This window comes from Ochotona curzoniae, unplaced genomic scaffold (genome assembly GCF_017591425.1).
Source record: "Ochotona curzoniae isolate NIBS_2020 unplaced genomic scaffold, NIBS_Ocur_1.0 scaffold_4937, whole genome shotgun sequence".
In the NCBI taxonomy this organism is placed as follows: Eukaryota; Metazoa; Chordata; class Mammalia; order Lagomorpha; family Ochotonidae; genus Ochotona; species Ochotona curzoniae.
Window position 1 is genome coordinate 1,374,749 of NW_024467126.1, and position 20,203 is coordinate 1,394,951.

At 61.1% G+C, this 20,203-nt stretch overlaps 4 protein-coding genes across 5 annotated transcripts; 1 reads left to right on the forward strand and 3 right to left on the reverse strand.

The window, feature by feature from the left end:
- Window positions 1-17: 17 nt before the first annotated feature.
- On the reverse strand, window positions 18-1,251 carry ZNHIT2 (zinc finger HIT-type containing 2). The gene has a single exon (XM_040970910.1). The coding sequence runs from the start codon at window positions 1,245-1,247 to the stop codon at window positions 66-68; it is 1,182 nt and encodes a 393-aa protein (XP_040826844.1). The 5' UTR covers window positions 1,248-1,251; the 3' UTR covers window positions 18-65.
- A 2,181-nt stretch (window positions 1,252-3,432) lies between these two features.
- FAU (FAU ubiquitin like and ribosomal protein S30 fusion) lies at window positions 3,433-4,481 on the reverse strand. Its single transcript, XM_040970655.1, has 4 exons — window positions 4,397-4,481; window positions 3,948-4,206; window positions 3,686-3,741; window positions 3,433-3,601 (listed from the first exon to the last, which is right to left on the reverse strand). The coding sequence occupies exons 2-4, from the start codon at window positions 4,165-4,167 to the stop codon at window positions 3,476-3,478; spliced, it is 402 nt and encodes a 133-aa protein (XP_040826589.1). The 5' UTR covers window positions 4,168-4,206; window positions 4,397-4,481; the 3' UTR covers window positions 3,433-3,475.
- Window positions 4,482-4,641: 160 nt separating this feature from the next.
- MRPL49 (mitochondrial ribosomal protein L49) lies at window positions 4,642-6,169 on the forward strand. The gene is made up of 4 exons (XM_040970795.1): window positions 4,642-4,722; window positions 5,205-5,349; window positions 5,646-5,770; window positions 5,842-6,169. The coding sequence occupies exons 1-4, from the start codon at window positions 4,642-4,644 to the stop codon at window positions 5,986-5,988; spliced, it is 498 nt and encodes a 165-aa protein (XP_040826729.1). The 3' UTR covers window positions 5,989-6,169.
- A 610-nt stretch (window positions 6,170-6,779) lies between these two features.
- On the reverse strand, window positions 6,780-13,382 carry SYVN1 (synoviolin 1). Of its 2 annotated transcripts, none has more exons than XM_040970914.1 (16): window positions 13,296-13,382; window positions 12,253-12,402; window positions 11,956-12,048; window positions 11,719-11,871; window positions 11,558-11,606; window positions 11,066-11,169; window positions 10,163-10,289; window positions 9,972-10,071; window positions 9,819-9,884; window positions 9,612-9,728; window positions 9,363-9,526; window positions 9,101-9,229; window positions 8,864-9,013; window positions 8,575-8,761; window positions 7,925-8,088; window positions 6,780-7,845 (listed from the first exon to the last, which is right to left on the reverse strand). In XM_040970914.1, the coding sequence occupies exons 2-16, from the start codon at window positions 12,382-12,384 to the stop codon at window positions 7,739-7,741; spliced, it is 1,842 nt and encodes a 613-aa protein (XP_040826848.1). In that variant the 5' UTR covers window positions 12,385-12,402; window positions 13,296-13,382; the 3' UTR covers window positions 6,780-7,738. The 2 variants fall into 2 exon arrangements, with proteins under 2 accessions (XP_040826848.1, XP_040826849.1); XM_040970915.1 differs by having other exon boundaries at window positions 12,253-12,405; window positions 13,296-13,359.
- Between the last annotated feature and the right edge of the window lie 6,821 nt (window positions 13,383-20,203).

Here is a 20,203-nt window from a genome sequence, read left to right on the forward strand (position 1 = left end):
GGACCAGGCCAGGAGGGTGACTTAGCACAGCTTTATTCCCGGCCTGGCGATCCCCACGCCCGCCTTCAGCCAGGGAGCTCTTGGATGAGTGTCCTGGGCGCAGGTGGCACAGGGCCGCCCCAGAGCCGCTCCAGCTCGCCGGTGAGCGCGGCCACTTCCTCGGCCGCCGCCGCGTGGGCTCGGTAGGCACGGGCACAGTCCAGGGCCAGGGGCGTGAGGGCCGCCTCGTTCTCGTTGGTCCAGGCCAGCAGGTACTGGCACTTCTTCCGGGCGCGGTAGAGGCGCTCGCGCTCCTGGGGGTCCGCGGTCCGCGTGCGGGCGCGGCCGAGGGTCTGGGCCAGGTGCCCCAGGGCTGCCAGCGTGTAGCTTTTTTGCTGAGCCTGGCCACGGCCCAGCAGGATGCGGGCGGCCTCTTGCATGGCACCCCGAGTGCCCAGCGGCCCCGGTGGGTGCTCGCCGGCTTCCAGCACGTGGGCGGCGGCTTGCAGGGCTTCCTCGCAGGAGGAGAAGACTTGCTGGGCGCCCAGGGCCCCCGACACACCGAGCAGGGTGGCGCCCAGGTCGGGCAGCAGCGCGGCGTCGTCGCCCCCGTGGTACAGGGCCAGGGCGTGCGCGTAGGCGAACAGCACGTTGGGCAGCTGGAAGCGCACGAGCGGCGAGGCCGGGCCGCGGCTCAGGCTGGCCAGCGCCGGGATGCGGGCGGGCACGGGGGGCACCGGGCAGGGCGCAGGCTGGTCCCCAGGCTCGTCCCCAGGCGCAGGCTCGTCCCCAGGCCCCGGCCCGTCCTCAGGCCCCGGCCCCGCCGCCTCCTCCACCTCCTCCAGGAGCCGACGTCCGTCCTCGCGGCCATCTCCCCACCACCACGGCCGCCACGGGGGCAGCAGGCGCCCGGCCTCGCCTCGGCTCAGCAGCCGCTCGAAGGTGGCCTTCTCGGCGGGCGCCAGGCGCTCCCAGAGTCCCGTCAGGCCGCCGGGCGCCGAGCCCGGGCTGAGGCCGACTTCCTCGGGCTCGTCCTCGGCCTCGCGTTGTTGACGCAGCCGACGCAGGGCGCTGGCCAGGCGGCTGGGGGAGGCGCTGCGGCCGCGGAGTTCGCCCAGCACCTGGTCGCGGTAGAAGTCCTCGGCGCAGGAGCCGTGCGCCCGGTAGCAGGTCAGCGAGCAGTAGGGCACGTTGCAGCGCGGGCAGGTGTAGCGGGCAGGCCGAGTCTCGCCCACCGGGCAGAAGCCGCACGGCCCGGCCGGCTCCATGGCAACGGGCGCCGCGTGCGAGTCAGCGTCTGGCGCGGCTTCCGTTACTTCCGCCTGGACTCGCGGCGACTTCCGCCCTCACTTGGAAGCCAAGTCAGCCTCCCTTTCCCCGAGGAGCCCTGGGACGCAAGCGCAGTTGCCGGTTACAGAATAGGAGGCGAATATCTCGTTGGTTCCTGCTCGCTCCCTAGTGGTCACACCAAAATGTCACTACTGCCACAAAATACAAATTAACTCGGCCAACCGCACTGGCAGAAATCATTAGTAAGCACCGACTAGGCCCAACCTTTGGGAGACTAGATGGGTTCCTGGTGTCCTGAGCTTGTCTAGGGGACACTGGCAAATTAAAGAACAAATTGGGGCTCACGCGATGGTTCATCTAGCTAATCCTCCCCTTGCAAGCGCCAGGATCCCATATGGATGCCAGTTCCTATTCCAGCTGCTCCACTCCCCTTCCAGCTCCCTGCTTGTGGCCTGGGAAAGGACTAGAGGACGGCCCAAAGCCTTGGGACGCTGCACCCGTGTGTGGGAGACCCAGAAGAAGCTCCTGGCTTCAGATAGGCTCAGCTCTAGCAGTTGTTGCAGCCACTTGGGGGTAAACCAGTAGATGGAAGATAATGTCTCTTGTCTTGTAAAATCTTCCTTTCCAATAAAAATAAAAACACCTTGAAGACGTGTGGGCTCAAGGCCAACATCCCTGGGATGGCCAGAGTGAGACTCAGCACCCCTGGGGGTGGAAGGCAGGAGTGACTGAGTGTCCCCCACCTGAATAATGGCCTGGGCTCCTGGCCTGTGGGTGGGCCATGTCTCATCCTTGCTTCCTTCCCAGCCCAGGCCGCTGGGGGTTTAGAGTGAGCCTTGCATGGGGATTAGCCTTGAAATAAAATTAAGACCGCCAAGATTCTCATCTACCATGAAACTCTACTTCCCCACCAAGATGGCCACCACCTCATCAGATTCACATCTTGGTGTTTTTTTCCTGTATTTATTTATTCAAAAGCAGAAATATAGAGGGAGGCCTCATCTGCTGCCTTTTCAGCGGCTTTAGCAGGCAGCTGCGGGAGGAATGGACTTGCCAGCAGCTTAACCCCTGCTGCCACCTGCCAGCCCCCCACCCCAGCCAATAAGGCCGCAAGCCTTACCACACTGCACTTGGACTTCTGGCAGGGTCCGAATCTCTCCTGAAACACTCACACTTGAACCTCCCAGGGATCAGCATGGGAAGTTAACCCTGGTCCCAACAGGCAGAGGGACGCGGGCATCTTGGCCCCAGGTCAGCTGCCTACCCGCACCTCACCTGCTCAATGGCACAAGAGGGTCTCAGCCACTAGTGTCCCTGCTGCTCCACTTCCCAAATCAGCTCCCTGCTCATGGCCTATGAAAGCCGGGAAGCATGGCCCAAGTCCCTGCACGACTGAGCTGGGATAAGCTCCTGGCTTCTTTGGAGGAGAAAATCAGCAAATGGGATTTTTTTCTCTTCCTTTCTGTGATCCTTTTAAACACACCCTTTCCCTGGCCCCAGGAACACCCTGCCGGGATGGATCCTTTCAAGCACTGATGAGCTCTCAGAAGCAGCTGGCTGACCCTGGCCTCCACAGCCGAGAACTCACAGGGTCTGTGCTTGGTCATGGCAACAGACCACCAAGCAGAGTGCAGCCTTTGCAGTGTGGCTGCGCTGTGACAGGACACCCCAGGGCCTTGGGAACTGTCCACGCACTCCTCAGCCCCTTTCTCACAGGGAGCCCCACTTTCTTGAAGGCTGTAGAGTATCCCGTTTCCTCAATGTACACCACAAAACACACATACCCTCTAGATCCTGCCCCCAAGGGCCTCTTGTCCGGACCCTGGAGCAATTACTCAGTTAGCCAATTAGACACATGATCAGCCAATCAAGGCACAAAGGTCCAAGGGTGAAGCGGACAGGCTGTCTCTGGACTAAACCAAGGCCATGGGCTGGCTCCAAGTGCAGGGAAGGGCAGCCAGCACCTGCCCAGCCCGTTCCGTCCCCCGCTGGAGCACAGGGCTGTCCCACCCAGAACGGCCTGCCTCCCTTTCAGGGACAACCAGCCTGTGATGCTTTTCCCACACACCGAGCGCTGGCTCCCACTTTCTCACAAGACTTCTCCGGAACGCAAGCGACACCATCCCCCCACCCCAAGCAAATGAGCACGCAAGCATGAAGGGAGTGGGTGAAGCAGTTTTATTAGTGCCGGGGCTGCCGGGGTACCCTAGGAGTTGGCATTAGGGCCCTTCTTCTTGCCGAAGGTGGGAACAACGTTGACGAAGCGCCGGTTGTACTGCATGCGCCGCTTGGCCCGGCCTGTCTTCTTCTTCTTCTTCTCCTGCTTGGCCACCTAGGCAGAGAAGGGGGCGGGTCAAACCCCTCCCGGCCCTGCCCGGCCCTCCTGGGGCTCCCCACAACTAGGGACCCCACTCACCTTCGGAGTCTGACCTCGCACTTTCCCCGCGCGGGCCAGGGAGCCGTGGACTTTACCTGTCGGTAGAAGACGGCAGGGTTAAAGAGACCACCAGTCACAAGCCGCTCCCCAAGTCAGACCTGGGGTGTCCCCCAACTGGTAACCAAGATTTAACCTTAAAGCAATGTCGCTTCGGCATCTGGTTAGCCTTGAATCCTACCACGCCCTCCGGAGCCATGCACCCCGTTCTCTCCCGGGGCCGTGCACCCCCAGCCGTACTCACCCCCCAGCATGCGTCCGGCCACCTCCAGCGTGCTCAGGGCCTGCACCCCGCATTGGGCCAGGACGGCGTCATCCTCCAACGGGGTGCCCGCGAGCAGCACGACCTGGTCCTCCGGGGCGATGCCCTCCAGGGAAGCCACATGAGCCTTGATCTGGGCGACCGTCTCCTGGCCGGTCACCTCGAGGGTGTGGAGCTCCTGCGCGCGGACGAACAGCTGCATGTCGGCGACTGGCGAAGCAAGGCGGCGCGTGTGTGAGACCTAGGAACCGGAGAGGGGAAGAGTCAGGGGCGCCCCGGAGGAAGGGGCACGTGGGGAGGGCCCGGCCCGAGCGAGGGACGCCCTGGGAACCGGAGCCCGACACACACGGCGGGCCCGGCTGCTCGGCCGGCCCCGCTCGCCGTCCGCCCCGACCTCGCGGCCTCTGCAGCCGCCGCAGCCCCCAGCTCACCCGAGCCGCGGAACCTCTCGCCGCCGCCACCAAGATGGAGCCGAGAAAGAGGAAGAGGCGAGGGCGCGCACGCACTCTGGACCTGCGACGTGTCGCGTCACTGCGGAGCGCCGCCCGTGCACGTCACTGCGATGCGTCCACCTCGCCCCGACCTGGAGCCCCGCCCCGTTCCGCTCTGCGCAGGCGTGCTTGCTTCCGTGCCGAGCTCCGCGCGTGCGCAGACAGGCTGTGCCTGCCGTCGGGCGATGGCGGCGGCGGGTGCAGTGCGGGCGGCCGTTCGGGGCTGGCGACCCGGCGGGTGGCCGGGCTGCGGGCTGCGGCCGCTGGTGAGCGAGCGCCGGGCTGAGCGTGGGGCTCGCGGGTGTTCTCCGTGCACCGGTCGGGGGCGTCGGTTCTAGATTCGCCCTGAAGCTGCTTAGCGGCCCTCGCTGCCCGATTGCGCGGCAGCCGATGCACGGGGAGCGGGCAGGCGGTGCGAGAAGCTGGGCGCCGTGTCCTAGCTCAGAAGGGCGTTAGTAACACGCCCGGTTGATCGTTGCAGCAGTGCCGGTTAGGGTCTGAATGCCGCCCCGAGATCCCGGTGGGCCTGGTGGACAGCAGGGTTGCTGAAAATGCCTCGTGCAGAGCCCCTAGGCTGCTTTTGGGGTTCCCCCTGTGCCTTGCACCCCTAGAGCTGGAAATCCGACTTCCTGCCTCCAGCTTTTGTTTTAACCCCTCTGCCTGCCTGGTGTCCCTGTCTATGAACTTCCTGCCTCTCCCGTGTTGGTGCTGCCCGGGCTGATAGCCACACGTGACTTTGTCTTCTCAGAGCCTGGGGCCTCCGGCTCAGCCTGGCTTTGTGGAATCAGAGGAAGAGTACCGGTTTGTGGAGCGCCTGTTACCTCCCACCAGCATCCCCAAACCCCCAAAGCATGAACAGTACCCCACCCCTAGCGGCTGGCAGCCTCCCAGAGGTGAGCTGGGGGGACACCCTCCACCCAGCAGGTTCAGGACTGGCTGTTGAGAACCCTCAGGCTGGCAGCTCCAGCTCCAGCTGGAGACCCCAGATCCAGTGGGGTCTCCCCCACCCAGCCGAGACGGGGAAGGGCTGGCTGCAATGTGTGTGGGGGGGGAAACCAAAGGGAATAATTTGGCGCCGACTGTAGACTGGTGCAGAGGCTGCAGCCCCTGAGCTGGACTGCCTCCTGCGGTGGTGGTGGGGGTGCTCAAGCCTTGGAAGTGTCACCCCATGGTGGTCCCTCTCTCGCAGACCCCCTCCCTGACCTGCCCTACTTCGTGCGGCGTTCTCGGCTGCACAACGTCCCTGTGTACAAGGACATCACGCACGGTAACCGGCAGATGACTGTGATCCGCAAGGTGGAGGGGGACATCTGGGTAAGTGGCCATGGCGCCCGGAGGCTGGGCAGGGCCCGGGGCTCCTGGCCTGAGGTCGCATGTTCTTGTAGGCGCTGCAGAAGGACGTGGAAGAGTTCCTGACCCCACTGCTGGGGCACACACCTGTGACTCAGGTCAACGAGGTGACAGGGAGCCTGCGGGTCAAGGGCTACTTTGACGAGCAGCTTAAAGCCTGGCTTGTGGAGAAGGGCTTCTGAGGCAGCTGGGCAGCCTACATGCCAGTGTCCCCCGCCACCCCCAGGCTGGCATCTTGCTGTTAGCTGCTGGTTCTCCTCTCACTGTGGGTTTCTCTTCATGTGGGGCTCAATTACTGAAATTGTAAGGGCTCTGCACTGCCTTTGAATAGATGAAAATAAATTGTTAAAAAACCCCATGGGACAGGCACTGTGGTTGAAGGGGCTAAGGTGCACCCTGGGAGGCCCCCACCCCATGCTGGAGACCCAAGTGGAGTCAGACTCCTGGCTTCACCCAGCCCAGCCCTGACTTGCAGGCCTCTGGGGGGCAGATGGGAGACTGCTCAAGTAGATACCTGTTCTGAGATGCCAGCGCTCTCCGGTGGTTTTTGTGCCAGTGGAGGGCAGGCTCCCTCAGCCCCCCGGGCACTGCGAGCACCCCTGATCCCCATCCTGGGCTGTGGCCTGGGTCCTAGACATTACAGTGCCAGACATGAGGGCACCAGGTACCCATGTCAGGCCCTGGGCTCGCCATCCCTGGAGGGGGAGTGGGAGCAGGAGCTCATGCTGGGCCTGACTAGCTTTCCAGGGAAGTGTGCCACTCCTGTTTGAACCTCTCGGGTGCCCAGCATGGAGTGGTCCTTCAAAACCCCTCTACCCTTCCTTCCCCTGGGCAGTGGGCAGTGCCGAGGCCCCGACTGCCCAGAGTCACTCTTGCCTCTAGGGTAGGGCCCCAGGACTGCCCTGTGGTCCCCAAGGATGCTGCTGGCTTCACAGAGACCTTGCTCTTCCTGGAGAAACAGCTCCACCAAGTGTTAATGCATGTTTTTATTGGCTGTATATACAATTTAAGCTATTAAAATTTGTACAATATTTACAAATTAAATAATCATTGAAACTGTCTCCAGCAACTCTGTAACACAAAACCGAGGGGGAAGGGAGGGGATGGGGCGGGCAGGCCTTGGCTCCACTGGTCCCTGCCCGGACGGGAGCCACTTATTCTAAACCCAGAAGCCAGGAACCTGGCCACCACCCTGCACCCCACCCCCCCAGTCCCTGGGCCAAAACTTCTGGCTCAGATGATGCCAAGTGAGGCGATTCTGGGGCATCCACACTTGGAAAAAGCTCTACAAGTTTGGGGGCGGCCTTCCTAAGCTGGGGGTCAGAGGGCAGGTGACCTGACCCGCTTGGCCCGGCCCGCGGCTGGGCAGTGGCTGCTGGGTGAGCCGGCCACTGGGTCTCACCTGAGAAGCTGCTGGGGTGGGGAAGGGTGGGGGGGAAAAGGGCCTGGGGGAGGGTGGGGGCAGGGTCCCTCCTGTGCTGCTGCCCCCCACCCCCCAGGCACTCCCTTTCCCTGAGCTGTGTGGTTGCCAGTAAGACGTGGAAATGCCACAGGGTGTAGGGGCACAGCCACAAGAGGCTTTTGGGAGCACAGGGCAAGGACAGGACACATGGGGGGGAGGTGGCAGTCTCAGCAGGTGGTCCCCAGCCCTTCTGAGGCCACACTTGAGGACCGGCGCAAATACTGTTCGGCACTGCAGCGTGACTCCTCGCACAAGCAGGACACAGCGGGCTGCCTCTTCCCAAAGGGTATGGGGAAACCTCTGTTTCCCGGGGTCCCCCCATGGACCACATGGCCAGGAGCAGGCAAGGAAGGCCGGCCCTGGCTGGGCCCCACAGTGGGGGGCCTGGGGGGTGGCTACTCCCTGGCACACACAGAGAGGACGCTGGCACTTGGTGGCAGGACATGTCCAGTGAGGGTGGCCGGGCAGTGTCAGTGGGCCGCGGGGGACTCCAGCTTCTGCAGGCGGCGGCGGCGGAGCTCGGCCGCGTCGGGCTCTCCGTCCTCAGGGAGCTCCTCGGTGCCCAGGGACTCGGGAGCTGGGGACAGCAGGGCTGCCTGTGGGACCCATGGGAACCCCCGAGTCCCGTCTTCTCCCCTTGTGGCCAGCCCTCCTACCTGGAGCTTTTGCAGTCTCAGGGGCTGCTGGAGACACTCCAGGGGATGGGATGGAGGCCTCGGTGGTGCTGGGGAAGCTGACGGAGGTGGAGGGGGTGGAGGCAGCCGTGGGAGGGGCCGGTTCCTCAGTGGGGCTCACTGGTGCTGGGGCCGGCCGGGGGGGCCTGGAAGGAGAAGGGGCGAGGGGAGCATGTTGAGCACCCAGTCTCAACTTTGGGGGAGCTGCACAGAGCAGAGGTGCCATGTGCTCCTGCAGCCCAGGGCCAGGTGGACAAGGGGGAACACATAAAAGTGGGTTCCCGAGGAGTGTGGCCACAGGGTCACATGGACTGGTCAGTGCTGGCCTGCCCCCTGTGCAGCCTGACAGGGCTCCCACCGAGTCCCTACAGCACTCGGCTCCCTGGGCTGGTGCTCTCAGCGCCAGAGCTGGGCACTCTGTATGGCCACTTGAGGTAAGGTGGGTCATAGACCAAGGGAGAGACAGGCATGTGGAGGGGACAGGGCAGGTGCCTCTCCAGGTGCATGCCAGGGATGCTGGGTTATGCATGCTGACGGAGCAGATATTTGACTTCTGAAAAGCGAGGAGGGATGGGTACGCTAGGAACAGTCTGCCTCAGGTGCCCTGTCCTGCACCCGTTGGATGCACGTACCCCAGGGAGGCCAGCACAGTGAGGTACTGGTTGATCTGCAGCATGGCAGCGTCCAGCAGCGTGTGGATGTTGCGCAGGCTCTGCAGCCGGGCCTCCAGATGCTGCCGCTCATGGCCTTCCAGAGCCCGAAGCTCCTCGGGGGTCAGCCCGGCAAAGCCCGCAGGGGGAACAGGCATTGGGGGAAAGGCTGCAGGGAGTGAAGATCCAGTCAGGGCTGTCTGGGCCCAACACTTCCTCACCTTCCAGAACCATCGGGAGTCGGGGAGGGGAGACCCAAAGTCCCACTTACCGAAGGGGGGCAGAAGAGGCATGCCCATCCAAGGTGGGAAGGGGAAGCCAGGGGCCGGGCCAGCACCAGGGGCTGGGGTGGAGGTGGCTGGAGTGTCACCAGGGCTGCTGGCGGTGGTGGAGGCTGCCCCATTGGGCCGAGGTAGGGCTGCTGTGGAGTGAGGACAGGCAGCTGTGAGCATCTTGGGTCCCAGGGCCTGTGGCTGCAGCCTGCGGCCCCTCTGCCCACAAGGCTCACCTGCGCTAGTTGACGGAGCAGATGCGGCCTCTGCTGAGCTGGGGGGTGGTGGAACTGGTGGAAAGGGGCCCATGGGGGGCCAGAGTGGGAACATGCCTGGAGGAAAAGGGGGCAGCAGGCCCTGGGGGACTGTGGAGAGAGGACAGGGCAGAAGGAAGTCACTCCTGGACAGGGGGCGTGTCTTCTGTAGTGAAGGGGGGACCCAGCCCCAGCCCATGACCAGGCAGTGTACAGTCCGGCTTCACGGGGGAACAACACTCACAGTTAGGGGGTTGGGGCAAGAGGGGCGCAGGATGGGGGGCAGGAGGCTGCCCCTGATCTGCAGGCTCGGGGGGTGCTGGGGACTGGGCTGGCAGTGATGCCCGGAGGACATCCATCCGGCAGGTGGGACAGGTCTGCTGCCGCTGGAACCAGGAGCGCAGGCAGCTGGGGGAAGGGGCGAGACCAGGCAGGGGGACGGTCAGTGAGTGCCCAGATCACCACCCGCCCCAGGCTGCAGGGTCTGCTCCACCTGGTGTGGAAGATGTGGTTGCAGGGCAGTCTCTTGGCTCCGGTCACCATCTCTTCTCGGCAGATGATACAGACGTTGTCCATCGCCTGCAGCTCCTCTGGGGTGGCATCTGGGTACCTGGGAGAGGGGGACAGCGGAGAGCAAGACACGGGTCAGGCCCGGAGGGGGCAGGGCTCGGGGCGAGGCCAGTCAGGAATGGCCACTCACAGTGTGTTCATGTTGCGGATGGCCCGGCGTGACATGATGGCGTCTGTTACCGCTTTCTTGAACTGCCTGAAAGTAGAGTCGGTGAGAGCAGGTGGAGGCGGAGCAGGCTAGGGGCAGGGGACCCTACTGGGGTGGACACAGGGCTGGGCTTACCTCATGGCCAAGTACATGGGCCGAATGGCAAACAGCGGGAAGGTGTGCACCTTGATCATGATGGTCATGAAGGCCATGTACAGCAGGACCTTGATGAAGCCTGGGGGAGGGCAGCAGCTGGTCACAGGCTCTGTCTGGGGGCGGAGAAGGGGGGCTCGGGGCCAGCCTGCAGTGACCCCAGGGCCTCTCACCAGTGAACAGCTCCGTGTAGAGCATGTACACGGCCTTGTTGTCCCAGGGGTTCTCGCTCTGCAGGTCCACTGAGTGCAGCACATACTTGATGAAGATGGTGAGCACCATGGTCATGAGGATGGCATACTGCAGTGGGAGACACACACATAGCCAGCTGCCCTGTGGCCACGGCACACAGCCTGTGTCCTGCCAGCCACTCAGCTCGCTGCCTGTGACGTTGGGCACTGAGCTGAGCCCGGGCTGGAGCAGGATCAGCCACTCATTCCCCAGCGCTGTCCTGCTGACAGACACACAGGGCCAGGAGCTCAGCCTGGGACATGGCATGTAGCAAGACTCCAGCAGCTGGGCCCGCCAGCGTGGCCTACCAGCTAAATCCTTGCCTTTAACGTGTTGGGATCCCATGTGGGCACCGGTTCTGATCCCGGCAGCTCCACCTCCCATCCAGCTCCCTGCTTGTGGCCTGGGAAAGCATTTGAGTACGGCCCAATGCTTTGGGATCCTGTGCCCGCGTGGGAGACCGGGAGGAGGCTCCTGGCTCCGGATCAGTGTAGCACTGGCTGTTGCGCTCACTTGGGGAGTGAATCATCGGACGGATGAACTTCCTCCCTGTCTCTCCTCCTCTCTGTATATCTGACTTTGTAATAAAAATAAATAAATCTTAAAAAAAAAAAAAATAAAGACTCTAGCAGTCATCAGCTGTGGCTGAGCTTCTGCACTGCCCCTGCCTGTGACATGCCTCCCAGCTGTCCATCAAGAGCCAGCTGTGGCAGGGGGCTCCCTGGCCTCTCTGGCCTGTGAGGAGAGGGACTGTGGGGCAGGTGGCCCATTGCGTGTTGTAGCTGGGTTGTTCAAGGTCCACAGTACCACTCCATGCTCGCCTCCCCCTCCCAGGCCAGTCTTACCTCAAAGCCAAACACCAGCTGCACGGAGGCCCCACGGGTTAGGATGCTGTGATAGGCATGGCTGACGAAGAGGAAGTCCAGGATGGCCAGAAGGAACATAAGGGCTGTAGGGACCCCCATACAGGGGAAGGGGGTGGGTCAGCCCAGGACTGGAGAGCCCCTCTTTGCTCTAACAGGCCCACTGCAGCCCTGCTATCCAGTTACAGCGGGCACACTTATGCAAGCTGCCATTTGGAGACTCCAGTTTTGCCTTGGGCAGGGGAGGGCACAGGGGACAATGGGGGACAGTGGAAGCGGGCCCAAGCAGTTGAGAAGCCCTGGAGTGGAACAGGACAGAGGTGATGCAAATTAAACTCCAAAATTAGCCTTCCTGTGCAGCTGCAGCAGGGCGCTGCAATGCTCCGGGGTACCCACTCCACGGCCCAGCCTGCCCGGAACCTCTCCTCTCTCCAGCTCCCTCCCCTGCCCCTGCTTCCCGTGGGTCTCACTCACAGACGATGCGACAGTGAAATAACCAGGAGATATTGGGGCTGCGCTCCATCTGAGGGGGGCAAACACGGGGTGCCCGTCAGGGAGCTAGGGGCTCAGCCCACCTCCCCCAAGCCCAGTGCAGCTCGGCCGGCCTGCTTCTCCCCATCCCACTCCCAACTCACAAAGTCCACTCGGTCCTCAGCCAGCCAGTGGAAACATTTGAGGAAGAGGAGGAGAGTGAAGAGTGCCACAAAGCGGGGGCTGAAGTCATCCCGAAAAACGGTGAAAGCCAGACACGTCTCGGTGACAGCGTACCAGGAACGTTCCAGAAGGTGCTGGGGGGTCGGGCAGATCAGCATGTAGAGCCCAGCCAGCTGGTTGGCCCGGCTCCCTGCACTTCAGGGACCCCGCTGTCTTACCTCCATCTCTGCGGCCCTCAGCTGCCCGAAGAAGACCTTGCCCATCACCTTGCCCAAGAGGAAGACGAGGACGAAGGCCTGGATGTACAGGACCTGGAAGAGGGCAAGGCTGTGTGGGGTTCACATCCCGCCCTCCCCCACAGGTCGCCTCAGGATCCTCGCCACGTGCCCGCCAGGGACTCCAGCATCTGGCGGGACGGTTGGTGCCGGGCTGGCCCCTACTTACCTGACCTCCGGCTCCGCCCCTGGCCCTGCCAGCTCCTCCCTCCATCCCCGCCCCCCCAGCCCTGAACTCACGGCCATGCTGGGGCTGGACTTGGTCAGGTACACCACGGTCGGGTAGAACTGGTGTTTGAGGTAGTAGGCGTGGGCCACCACGGCCCCGGTCAGCGCCAAGCTGGCCACCATCATCACTGCGGTGCGGAACATTGCCCCGGCCCCCGAGACCTGCTTGGGGGAAAGAAAGGGGAATACACCTCGTGGAGTGCCTATGCGCGGTGCCACCCCTGCAGGGCACCAGGCAGAGCCGGGAGACGGGAGGGAGGCATGAGGCGGGCCAATCACACTACCAATCACTACCAACAATCCTCAGGTGAGAAACAGCCTAGGCCTCTTACTCATTTGACCCGGGCCTCTGTGGCGCTCAGGGATCACCACCATGTCACGCGTGGAACCCCGATTTCAAGTCTAGGGCTCGACTCACGCTGCCTGCCAAGCTGCCGCCTCCTCTGGGGAGGCCACGAGGGCGATGTTGCAGGGGAGGGGCTGGCCGCACTGACCGACCGGTCAAGGTGCTGGGGAGTACGGGGTGGGGGGAGCCCAGGCCAAGGCAAGGAAAAAATACACACACACAAAAGGGCTCTAGAGGCGGGAAGAGGCCACAGCTCAGCGGGGCGCGCAGGGTGGGCGTAGACCACGGCGCCGGTGACAGCTGTGCCCGGGTGGGCGGCTCGGACGCGCCCCCCGCGCCAGCGGGTGGGAGACCCTGCTGGAACCCTGGAACCCGGGCGGCCCCCAACCCTTCCCTCGGGAGGTCAACCAGGGGCGCCCGAGAAACGGCCGGCCAGCAGGGTGCAGTGGCGGGACCCGGAGACACCTGGGGCGCCCTGGCCGCCGCGCACCTGTCGGCACCCAAGCAGAGGCGAGGGTCGCCGCGGGGTGTGTGCGTCGGGGAGCCCCTCAAGGCTCGGGGGCAGCGGCTGAGCCGGCGCCCCGGGGTCCTCGGGCAGCTGACAGGCCCCGGGCAGGCGACGGGGAGCTGACGGGGAGAGCTCCAGGAGGGGTCCCGGCCCCGACCCCACGCCCCCTGGCCCAGCCGGGCCCGACTCGGCCTCACTCACCAGGAGCTCCGCGCCCCGCGAGCCCGCTCGGTCCCCGCGACTGCGGCAGCCGCTCCGGTTAACAACACTCCCCACCCCCTGCGAACCGGAACTTCGGGGGGTCAGACACCTCACTTCCGCCGGTGGCGGCCGTTCGGGGCGCGGCGTGGGTCGTACCAAGTGCGCCCTGGCGTTGCTCGGCTCACGCGACCTCGGTGGCGTCGGGAGCGGTGGTCTTAGCCCGGTCTCGGGGCTGTGGGCCCACGGGGAAAGGCGGGACGAGATGACGGGAAGGATGACCTCGTGCGCTCAGGGAACTTGGAGGCCTGTCTCCCCCGCGAGTGGCAGATGGTACGGTCCCGCCGCCGCGGGGACTCGGAGGACCAGACCGTGCCACCCGGAGAGGAGGGGTGTTTGCCAAGGGACAGCCTTCACGGTGAGCCTAAGGAGAAGAAAATGCTTTCTCGCCCCATTCCAGGGGATTCGCCCCATGCAGATGAAGAAAGTTCTCCGGAAAGAAATAGATCCAGAAAATGACAAATTTGGTTCCTCCGAGCTCCCCCCGCCCCCGACACACACATCCCCAATTTTGTGGGAGTGAGTTCCGTCCCGTGGCTGGCTCTGATTGGTTGCAATAAAGGTACGCGGACCAATCAGAAAAGGAAGGGAAATAACCTGGCCTATAGGGAGGGAGAAGCAGGTGAGTGGTTGCTAGGGGGCGGCAGGCAGCGTTGCCGGGACTGGGTGCTCCTCCGGAGGGCGGGAACGTGCGTGCAGGGTCGGGGTGGTCGCGGTCTGTCCTCTGGAATCCTGGCCGCGCCACGAAGGGCAGAAGCAGGCAGGTGGGCCGGAGACGGACGGGAAGACAGGCTGCTAATCCCTGTTGATCGCGGGTGCCCGCCCACCTCCTTAGGGCAGTCCTGGGCCGCAGCCGCCGCTGCCCCGGCTTTGGGACCGCGCTGTGTCCGGGTGGATGTCCGCTCACTGACCCGGGAGCTAACCACCCCTGCTTGCGTCTTCCTTCATCATGTGGTGTAACCATCGGTAAGGGTTATCGGCCAGGTGGTGCTAATTCCCCATTGTAACCGGGACTCAAGATCTGTTCTGGGGTTGGCATCGGTTCAGCCCGCCTCCAAACCCCCTCTTTGTTCCTCTCAGCCATCCCAGCCAGGTTTCCCTGGTAAACTAGGTGGCCCCCACCCTCACCCCGAAATAAAGCCATCTACAACATTCCGGTGCCCACCTTCAGTCTTAGCCTGACCCACTCCTCAACGCCGGTGCTTAAGTGATGCACGCCTCCCCTCCACACACACACACATACACGTCTATTCTTGTGCACCTGTGGCCCACTCCATCCTTTCCTGGAAGGCTTTGTGTCCACGCTGGCCCCTGCTGAGTTCAGCGCTTCAGCCAGATGCCATGCTTCCCATGCCTGGGCCTCAGCTGGGGTCCCTGTTTGCTCTCCTCAGACGCCTCACACCTGTTGCCCTCTGGCTGCACACCCCGTGAGGGAAATGAGTGGTTTATCCTGTTAGTGTGCAGACGTGTGAGCTTGCTCCAGCGGGAGTGCTTGGCTACACTGACATGTGGGCAGCGGAGGGCGGGCGGGAAGAGGTGCCTGAGGCAGTTGACCCGATCATGGAGAAAGTGACATTTGAGCAAAGCGGGGCGGGGAGGGGAGGTAGGAACCGGGGATGTCTGAAGTCTGGCAGCTGAGGGGCCAGGAGGGAAAGAGGTGGGCGTGGCTGGAGTGGCACAGCTGGAAAAGCCACTGGACGGGGGTCCTGGCCTTCTGCAGCTGCGGCCCTGGGCTTTCACTGAGAAATGTGCAACTGGTGCGTGTGCATGGGGCCCTGCCAGAGCATGGGGTGGGGGAGGGGAGTTCCCCTCGGACCAGGAAAACCGGTTAGGGGCGCTAGCAGCACCTGGGGCAGGAGAGGCAGTCCTGTTGACCCCACCTCCTAGAACACAGTTTTGTTTTGTTTTTAATCAAGATTTATTTTTATTTGAAAGGCAGATTAACTGAGTGAAAGAGAAACAGAGCTTTTCCATCTGCCGGTTCACTATCCAAATGGCCACAATGACCAGAGCTGACCTAATCCATAGCCAGGAGCCCCTTTGGGGTCGCCTACGTGGGGGCAGGGTCCAAGGCTATGGGCTGTCCGTCACTGCTTTCCCAGGCCACAAGCAGGCAGCTGGATTAGAACTGGCGCCCATATGGGATGCCTGCACTTGCAAGGGGAGGACTTTAACCTCTAGGCTACCGTGCTGGGCCTCAGTTTTTACTAAGAGCACATTTCTTTCAAGATCTTCTCCCCTTGAGGAGGACAAAGGGGCAGATTTGACAAAGCTAGGAGAGGTGATTGCCTCATCTCATCTCTGGTCACTGTGAGGGATGATCAGCTTGTCGTTAGAGTGGGAGGAGGAAGCCAACCAGTGCCACCCTTCTGAGGGTTGGTTTTTTTAAAAAGATTTATTTGTTTATTTATTCATTAATTTATAGGAAAGGCGCATATACCAAGAGGAGGAGAGACAGGAAGATCATTCGTTCGGTGATTCACTACCCCAAGCAGCTGCAATGGCCAGAGCTGAGCTGATCTGAAGCCAGGAGCCAGGAGCTCTTCCGGGTCTCCCATGCAGGTGCAGGGTCCCAAGGCTTTGGGCCGTCCTCTGCTGCTTATCCAGGCCACAGGCAGGGAGCTGGATGGGAAGTGGAGCAGCCAGGACTCGAACCGGCAGCCCCCTGCCTGCCACTTTTAGAGCACTTTACCCATGAGAGAGAGCATGTGCAGCAGTGGCCAGACGCAGCTGCCCGGCGGCAGAGCCCCGCTCCATGGCTGGTGGTAGATCTAGGACTTCCACGTGTGCCCTGCTGTGTGCCGAGAACCGGCAGGTGGGGTGCTGGGTTGATCGTGTGCGTGGCCCCTAAGCCCGCCTCCCAGGAGTCTGTGCTGGTTAAGTAAGAGCTCATCCACAGGCCCGAGGAGGCTTCCTCCAATGTGGTTAAACAGTCACTCCACAGCCACTCAGAAGACGATGGTTAGCTTTGTCTTACCCAAGAATACTCAGTTTTTCAAAAAGGCAGATTGGAAAAAACAATTGCAGGTTTTTTCATGATTTAAAACTAGAAAAATCAAACTAGTGACACACGGAAACTTGGCCATCTTGGTTAACAGGCTCTCCGGCAGTGCACAGCTCACACCATCCTTCATGAGGATGGCGAGACGGAGTGCCCCGTGAAGGTCTGTCACGAAAAGGAAGTCTCTAAAACAAAGATCGCCTATGTGTGTGAAAGCTGGGGCTACCGATGGAGAGGGAGACGGAGAGAAAGAGCTGGTCCACCCTCTGGGTCACGCCCCCCCATGGCCACACAGCCAGGACTAGGCCGGGTCGACGCCTGCCGCACCCTGGAAGTCTGTCTAGATCTCCCATGTGGGTGGCAGGGGCCCAAGCACATGGACCACTGCCTTCCCAGGTGCACGAGCAGGGAGCTGGATCTGGAAGTGGAGCATCTGGGATGCCAGCACTGCAAGTGGCAGTTAACCCCAGAAGCAGTTAGCTGGCGGTGGCAGTGCCAACCCCAGAACCTCCACTCTTGCCGCTTGCATGCAACTTTGAGCTTGCTTAAGTTGTAAGACAGTTTAGGACAGTTAGGAGAAGGAAAGAGGTAGAAGGCATCTAAGGGTAAAGGAGGAAGTACAAGTACCTTTGTGGATTACAGAATCTTGCATATGGAAAATCTTATTCATGACTTAAAAAAAAATTTATTTTATTTTTATTGGAAAGGCAGATATACAGAGAGACAGAGAGAGAGAATGGTTCACTCCCCAAGCGGCCGCAACAGCTGGTGCTGTGCTGATCCAAAGCCAGGAGCCAGGAGCTTCTTCCAGGTCTCCCACGCAGGTGCAGGGTCCCAAGGCTTTGGGCCGTCCTCGACTTCTTTCCCAGGCCACAGATGGGAGCTGGATGGGAAGTAGAGCTGCCGGGATTAGAACTGGCACCTATATGGGATTCCAGCATGTTCAAGGCGAGGACTTTAACTGTTAGGCTATCATGCCGGGCCCTTATAAGTATGCCAGTTCGAATCCTGCCTGCTCCACTTCCAATCCTGCTCACTGCCTGGGAAAGCAGCAGGTGATGGTTCAAGTGCTTGGGCCCCTGTACTCAGATGGGAGATCCGGATGAAGCTCCTTGCTCCTGGTTTCAGCGGGGCCCAGCGAGGGGTGTGGCAGCTATTTGGGGAGCGAGCTGGTGGATGGAAGACATCTCTCTCTCTTTATAACTCTGCCTCTCAGATAAATACAATCAAATTTAAAACCAAATGGAGCTAGTGAATCGTCTGTAATACAGCTTCGGGCTACACGACCAGTACGCAGCCTGCTGCTGTTTGTCCAGAAACCAGCAGAAAATGGCCCCAAAATGAAATCAAACACAACCCCGTCTCCATGAAGAAATCAAGTACTTAGGGAAAAATTTGCAAAAAAGTAAAGGGCTTGTGACTTAGCATTACAAATGCCATTGGAAGAAATTAAGAACCGAAATAAGTGAAGAAGTGTCCTCTTTATGGATTTGACCTTTACCTTGCAAGGAGATGAAATTAAACATACATGTATTATTTAAATATTCTTCCAATATTTATTTATTTAAAAGGAAAAGTTACAGAGAAATAGAGAAAAAAGAGACAGAGAGAGATTCCCCCATCTGTGGTTTGCTCCCCAAATGGCCCCCTCAGCTAGATCTGGTACAGGCCAAAAAGCAAGAAACCAGGAGTTCTATCCAGGTCTCCCCCATGGGACCAGGGCCCAAGCCTCTGGTTTGTCTTGTGTTGCTTTCCCAGGGGCAATCAACAGAGTTGGATTAGAGACTGAGCACGTGGCACTGGAATGGCACTCCCACGCGGGTGCAGGGTCCCAAGGCTTGGGGCCATCCCCCACTGCTTTCCCAGGCTACAAGCAGGGAGCTGGAAGGGAAGTGGAGGAGCTGGGACATGGACCAGTGCCCATATGGGATCCCGATGTATGCAAGGTGAGGACTTTAGCCACTAGGCTACCTTGCTGCGCCCCAGCTGTGGGAGATTGCCCCTGGGTTTCTGCCTGCTTAGCCTGTGTGGGGGGTCATAGGCACACCGTGTCCCTGGGGAGCCCCCTGACAATGGTTTCGGCAAACTGAGACTTCATCCTTGCCTGTTCACTGGACGTGCAGTGAGAATGGTGGACTGCACCCCAGTCTCTCTTCTCTGTCCTTGAACAAGCTGTGCTGGGACTTCCTTGATAAACGACTCTAAGACGTCAAATGTGACCCACAGCGTTATCTGCCAGCCACACGAGGTGACTGTGACCTGAGGCAGAACTTCCAAGCCGTGCGTGCAGAACGTGACCAGTGACTCGGTTGGAGGGTCCAGAGATAGACCTGCCTTCTAGCCAGTTAGAGCGTCATTGTTGGGTGGGAGGACGACTGGGGACCACCCTTCTGCCTTCCCTCTGCCTTCCCCTTTCCTAATCTATATAAGTTGTGCTTGCTTTACAATAGACGGACATGCTCCATCAGACTGTCCCCAGCGGTTCTGCTAGAAGGAAAAACTCCCGAGACCCAGCTTGTTGTTGGTCTGTTTTGTTTTAAGGCGGTGGTGTTGTGTCCTGAGAAGAGGTGTCCCACTGCCCTCCAGCTGTGCGGGCTGCCCCCTCTGCTCCCAGAAGCGGGCTTCTCCCCATGGGTCCTGGCCTGGACATGCCTAGTGTCCTCCCCAGGGTGGCTGGCTGGACGCTGTGGCCATGGTCTGAGTGCCCGGCTCAGCGTCCAGCCCTTCTGTGTGTCCCATCCAGCTTCCTGCTCGTGAGCCTGGGGGGCAGTAGGCGGAGGCTCGTGTGCCTGGGCTTCTGGCAGCCGACGAGAGACCCGGATGGAGCTCCTGGTTCCGTTTCAGCTTGGCTGCTGTAGGTATTTGTGGGAGTGAACCAGCACGTGGAAGATCTCTCTATGTCAGTTTGTCTTTTTAATAAATAACTGGTCTTAATAAAAAGGAAAGTCTTAACAAGGGAGAATGGATAAGAGCAGGTGGGACAAGCCCAGAAGCATCAGCTGCTCTGGTAAAGGTCACCCATGGGGCGGTGTCATCCGTTGCTCAAGCCAGAACACTTAGCCAGCCGGCCACAGGATTGATTCCAGCACCCGATTCACGTTAGACCACGTACCTGTGGCTGTCCAAGAGATGGCCGTAAACATTCTTTTATCAGCTCCCCAACAAAGGGGTGGAGCTTGGCTCTCTAACTCCTGGATTCTGGCCTTCGCCCATGACTTGCTGCGAAGTAACAGAATGTACTGGAAATACTGGCGCATCAATTCTAGGCAGGCGTACGCCTGAAGAGAACTGGCAGCCTCTGTCTCCTCCTCTTGGGATCCAGCTATGGCACTCCGTGCGGAAGCCCTGGCAAGCCCTGCAGGGTAGGCCCACCTGGAGGAGGAGCCAAGCTCCCAGGCCATGCTGCTGTCCGTGGCCAGCTGCCAGAGTGCACCACCCAGCGAGTTGCTACAGAGGACACCCTCTGCCCAAGCCCGTCAGTGATGGCGAACTGCTCAGCAACCAACGGCTCCCGGAGCAAGCCTCCTGGCTTTCAGGGTAGGCTGCATAACAGCAGGAGCGTCATCTGTGCCTGTTCCTGGCCCCTGGGGCCTGCTATCCATGAGAGCTCAGGGAATGGGGGTGGGGGGGCAGAGCAAGGATGCACAGGTGCAGGGGTGGCACTGGGGTGAATGGATTGTCTGGGAGCGGTGGCTCCCGCTGCGCTGGTTGTGATGCTCAGGGCAGTAGCTCTGCCAGGTGTCCTGGGGTTGCCGGGTCCCAGGCAGTTCACACTCAGCTGTTCTAGGGCAGCAGGCCATCACAGCTGTCCCCGGGGTGCTGCCCACATCCACGTGCAGACCCGCAGGAA

Coding starts and splice junctions, on each gene's coding strand:
- ZNHIT2 (XM_040970910.1), bottom strand. CDS start 1,247: ATGGAGCCGGCCGGGCCGTGCGGCTTCTGCCCGGTGGGCGAGACTCGG.
- FAU (XM_040970655.1), bottom strand. CDS start 4,167: ATGCAGCTGTTCGTCCGCGCGCAGGAGCTCCACACCCTCGAGGTGACC. Junction 3,742..3,947: donor GGCCGGACGCATGCTGGGGG/GTGAGTACGGCT, acceptor TTCTACCGACAG/GTAAAGTCCACGGCTCCCTG. Junction 3,602..3,685: donor TGCGAGGTCAGACTCCGAAG/GTGAGTGGGGTC, acceptor TTCTCTGCCTAG/GTGGCCAAGCAGGAGAAGAA.
- MRPL49 (XM_040970795.1), top strand. CDS start 4,642: ATGGCGGCGGCGGGTGCAGTGCGGGCGGCCGTTCGGGGCTGGCGACCC. Junction 5,350..5,645: donor CGGCTGGCAGCCTCCCAGAG/GTGAGCTGGGGG, acceptor CCTCTCTCGCAG/ACCCCCTCCCTGACCTGCCC. Junction 5,771..5,841: donor AGGTGGAGGGGGACATCTGG/GTAAGTGGCCAT, acceptor ATGTTCTTGTAG/GCGCTGCAGAAGGACGTGGA.
- SYVN1 (XM_040970914.1), bottom strand. CDS start 12,384: ATGTTCCGCACCGCAGTGATGATGGTGGCCAGCTTGGCGCTGACCGGG. Junction 9,885..9,971: donor CCCATGTACTTGGCCATGAG/GTAAGCCCAGCC, acceptor CTCTACTTTCAG/GCAGTTCAAGAAAGCGGTAA. Junction 9,729..9,818: donor ATCCGCAACATGAACACACT/GTGAGTGGCCAT, acceptor CCCCTCTCCCAG/GTACCCAGATGCCACCCCAG.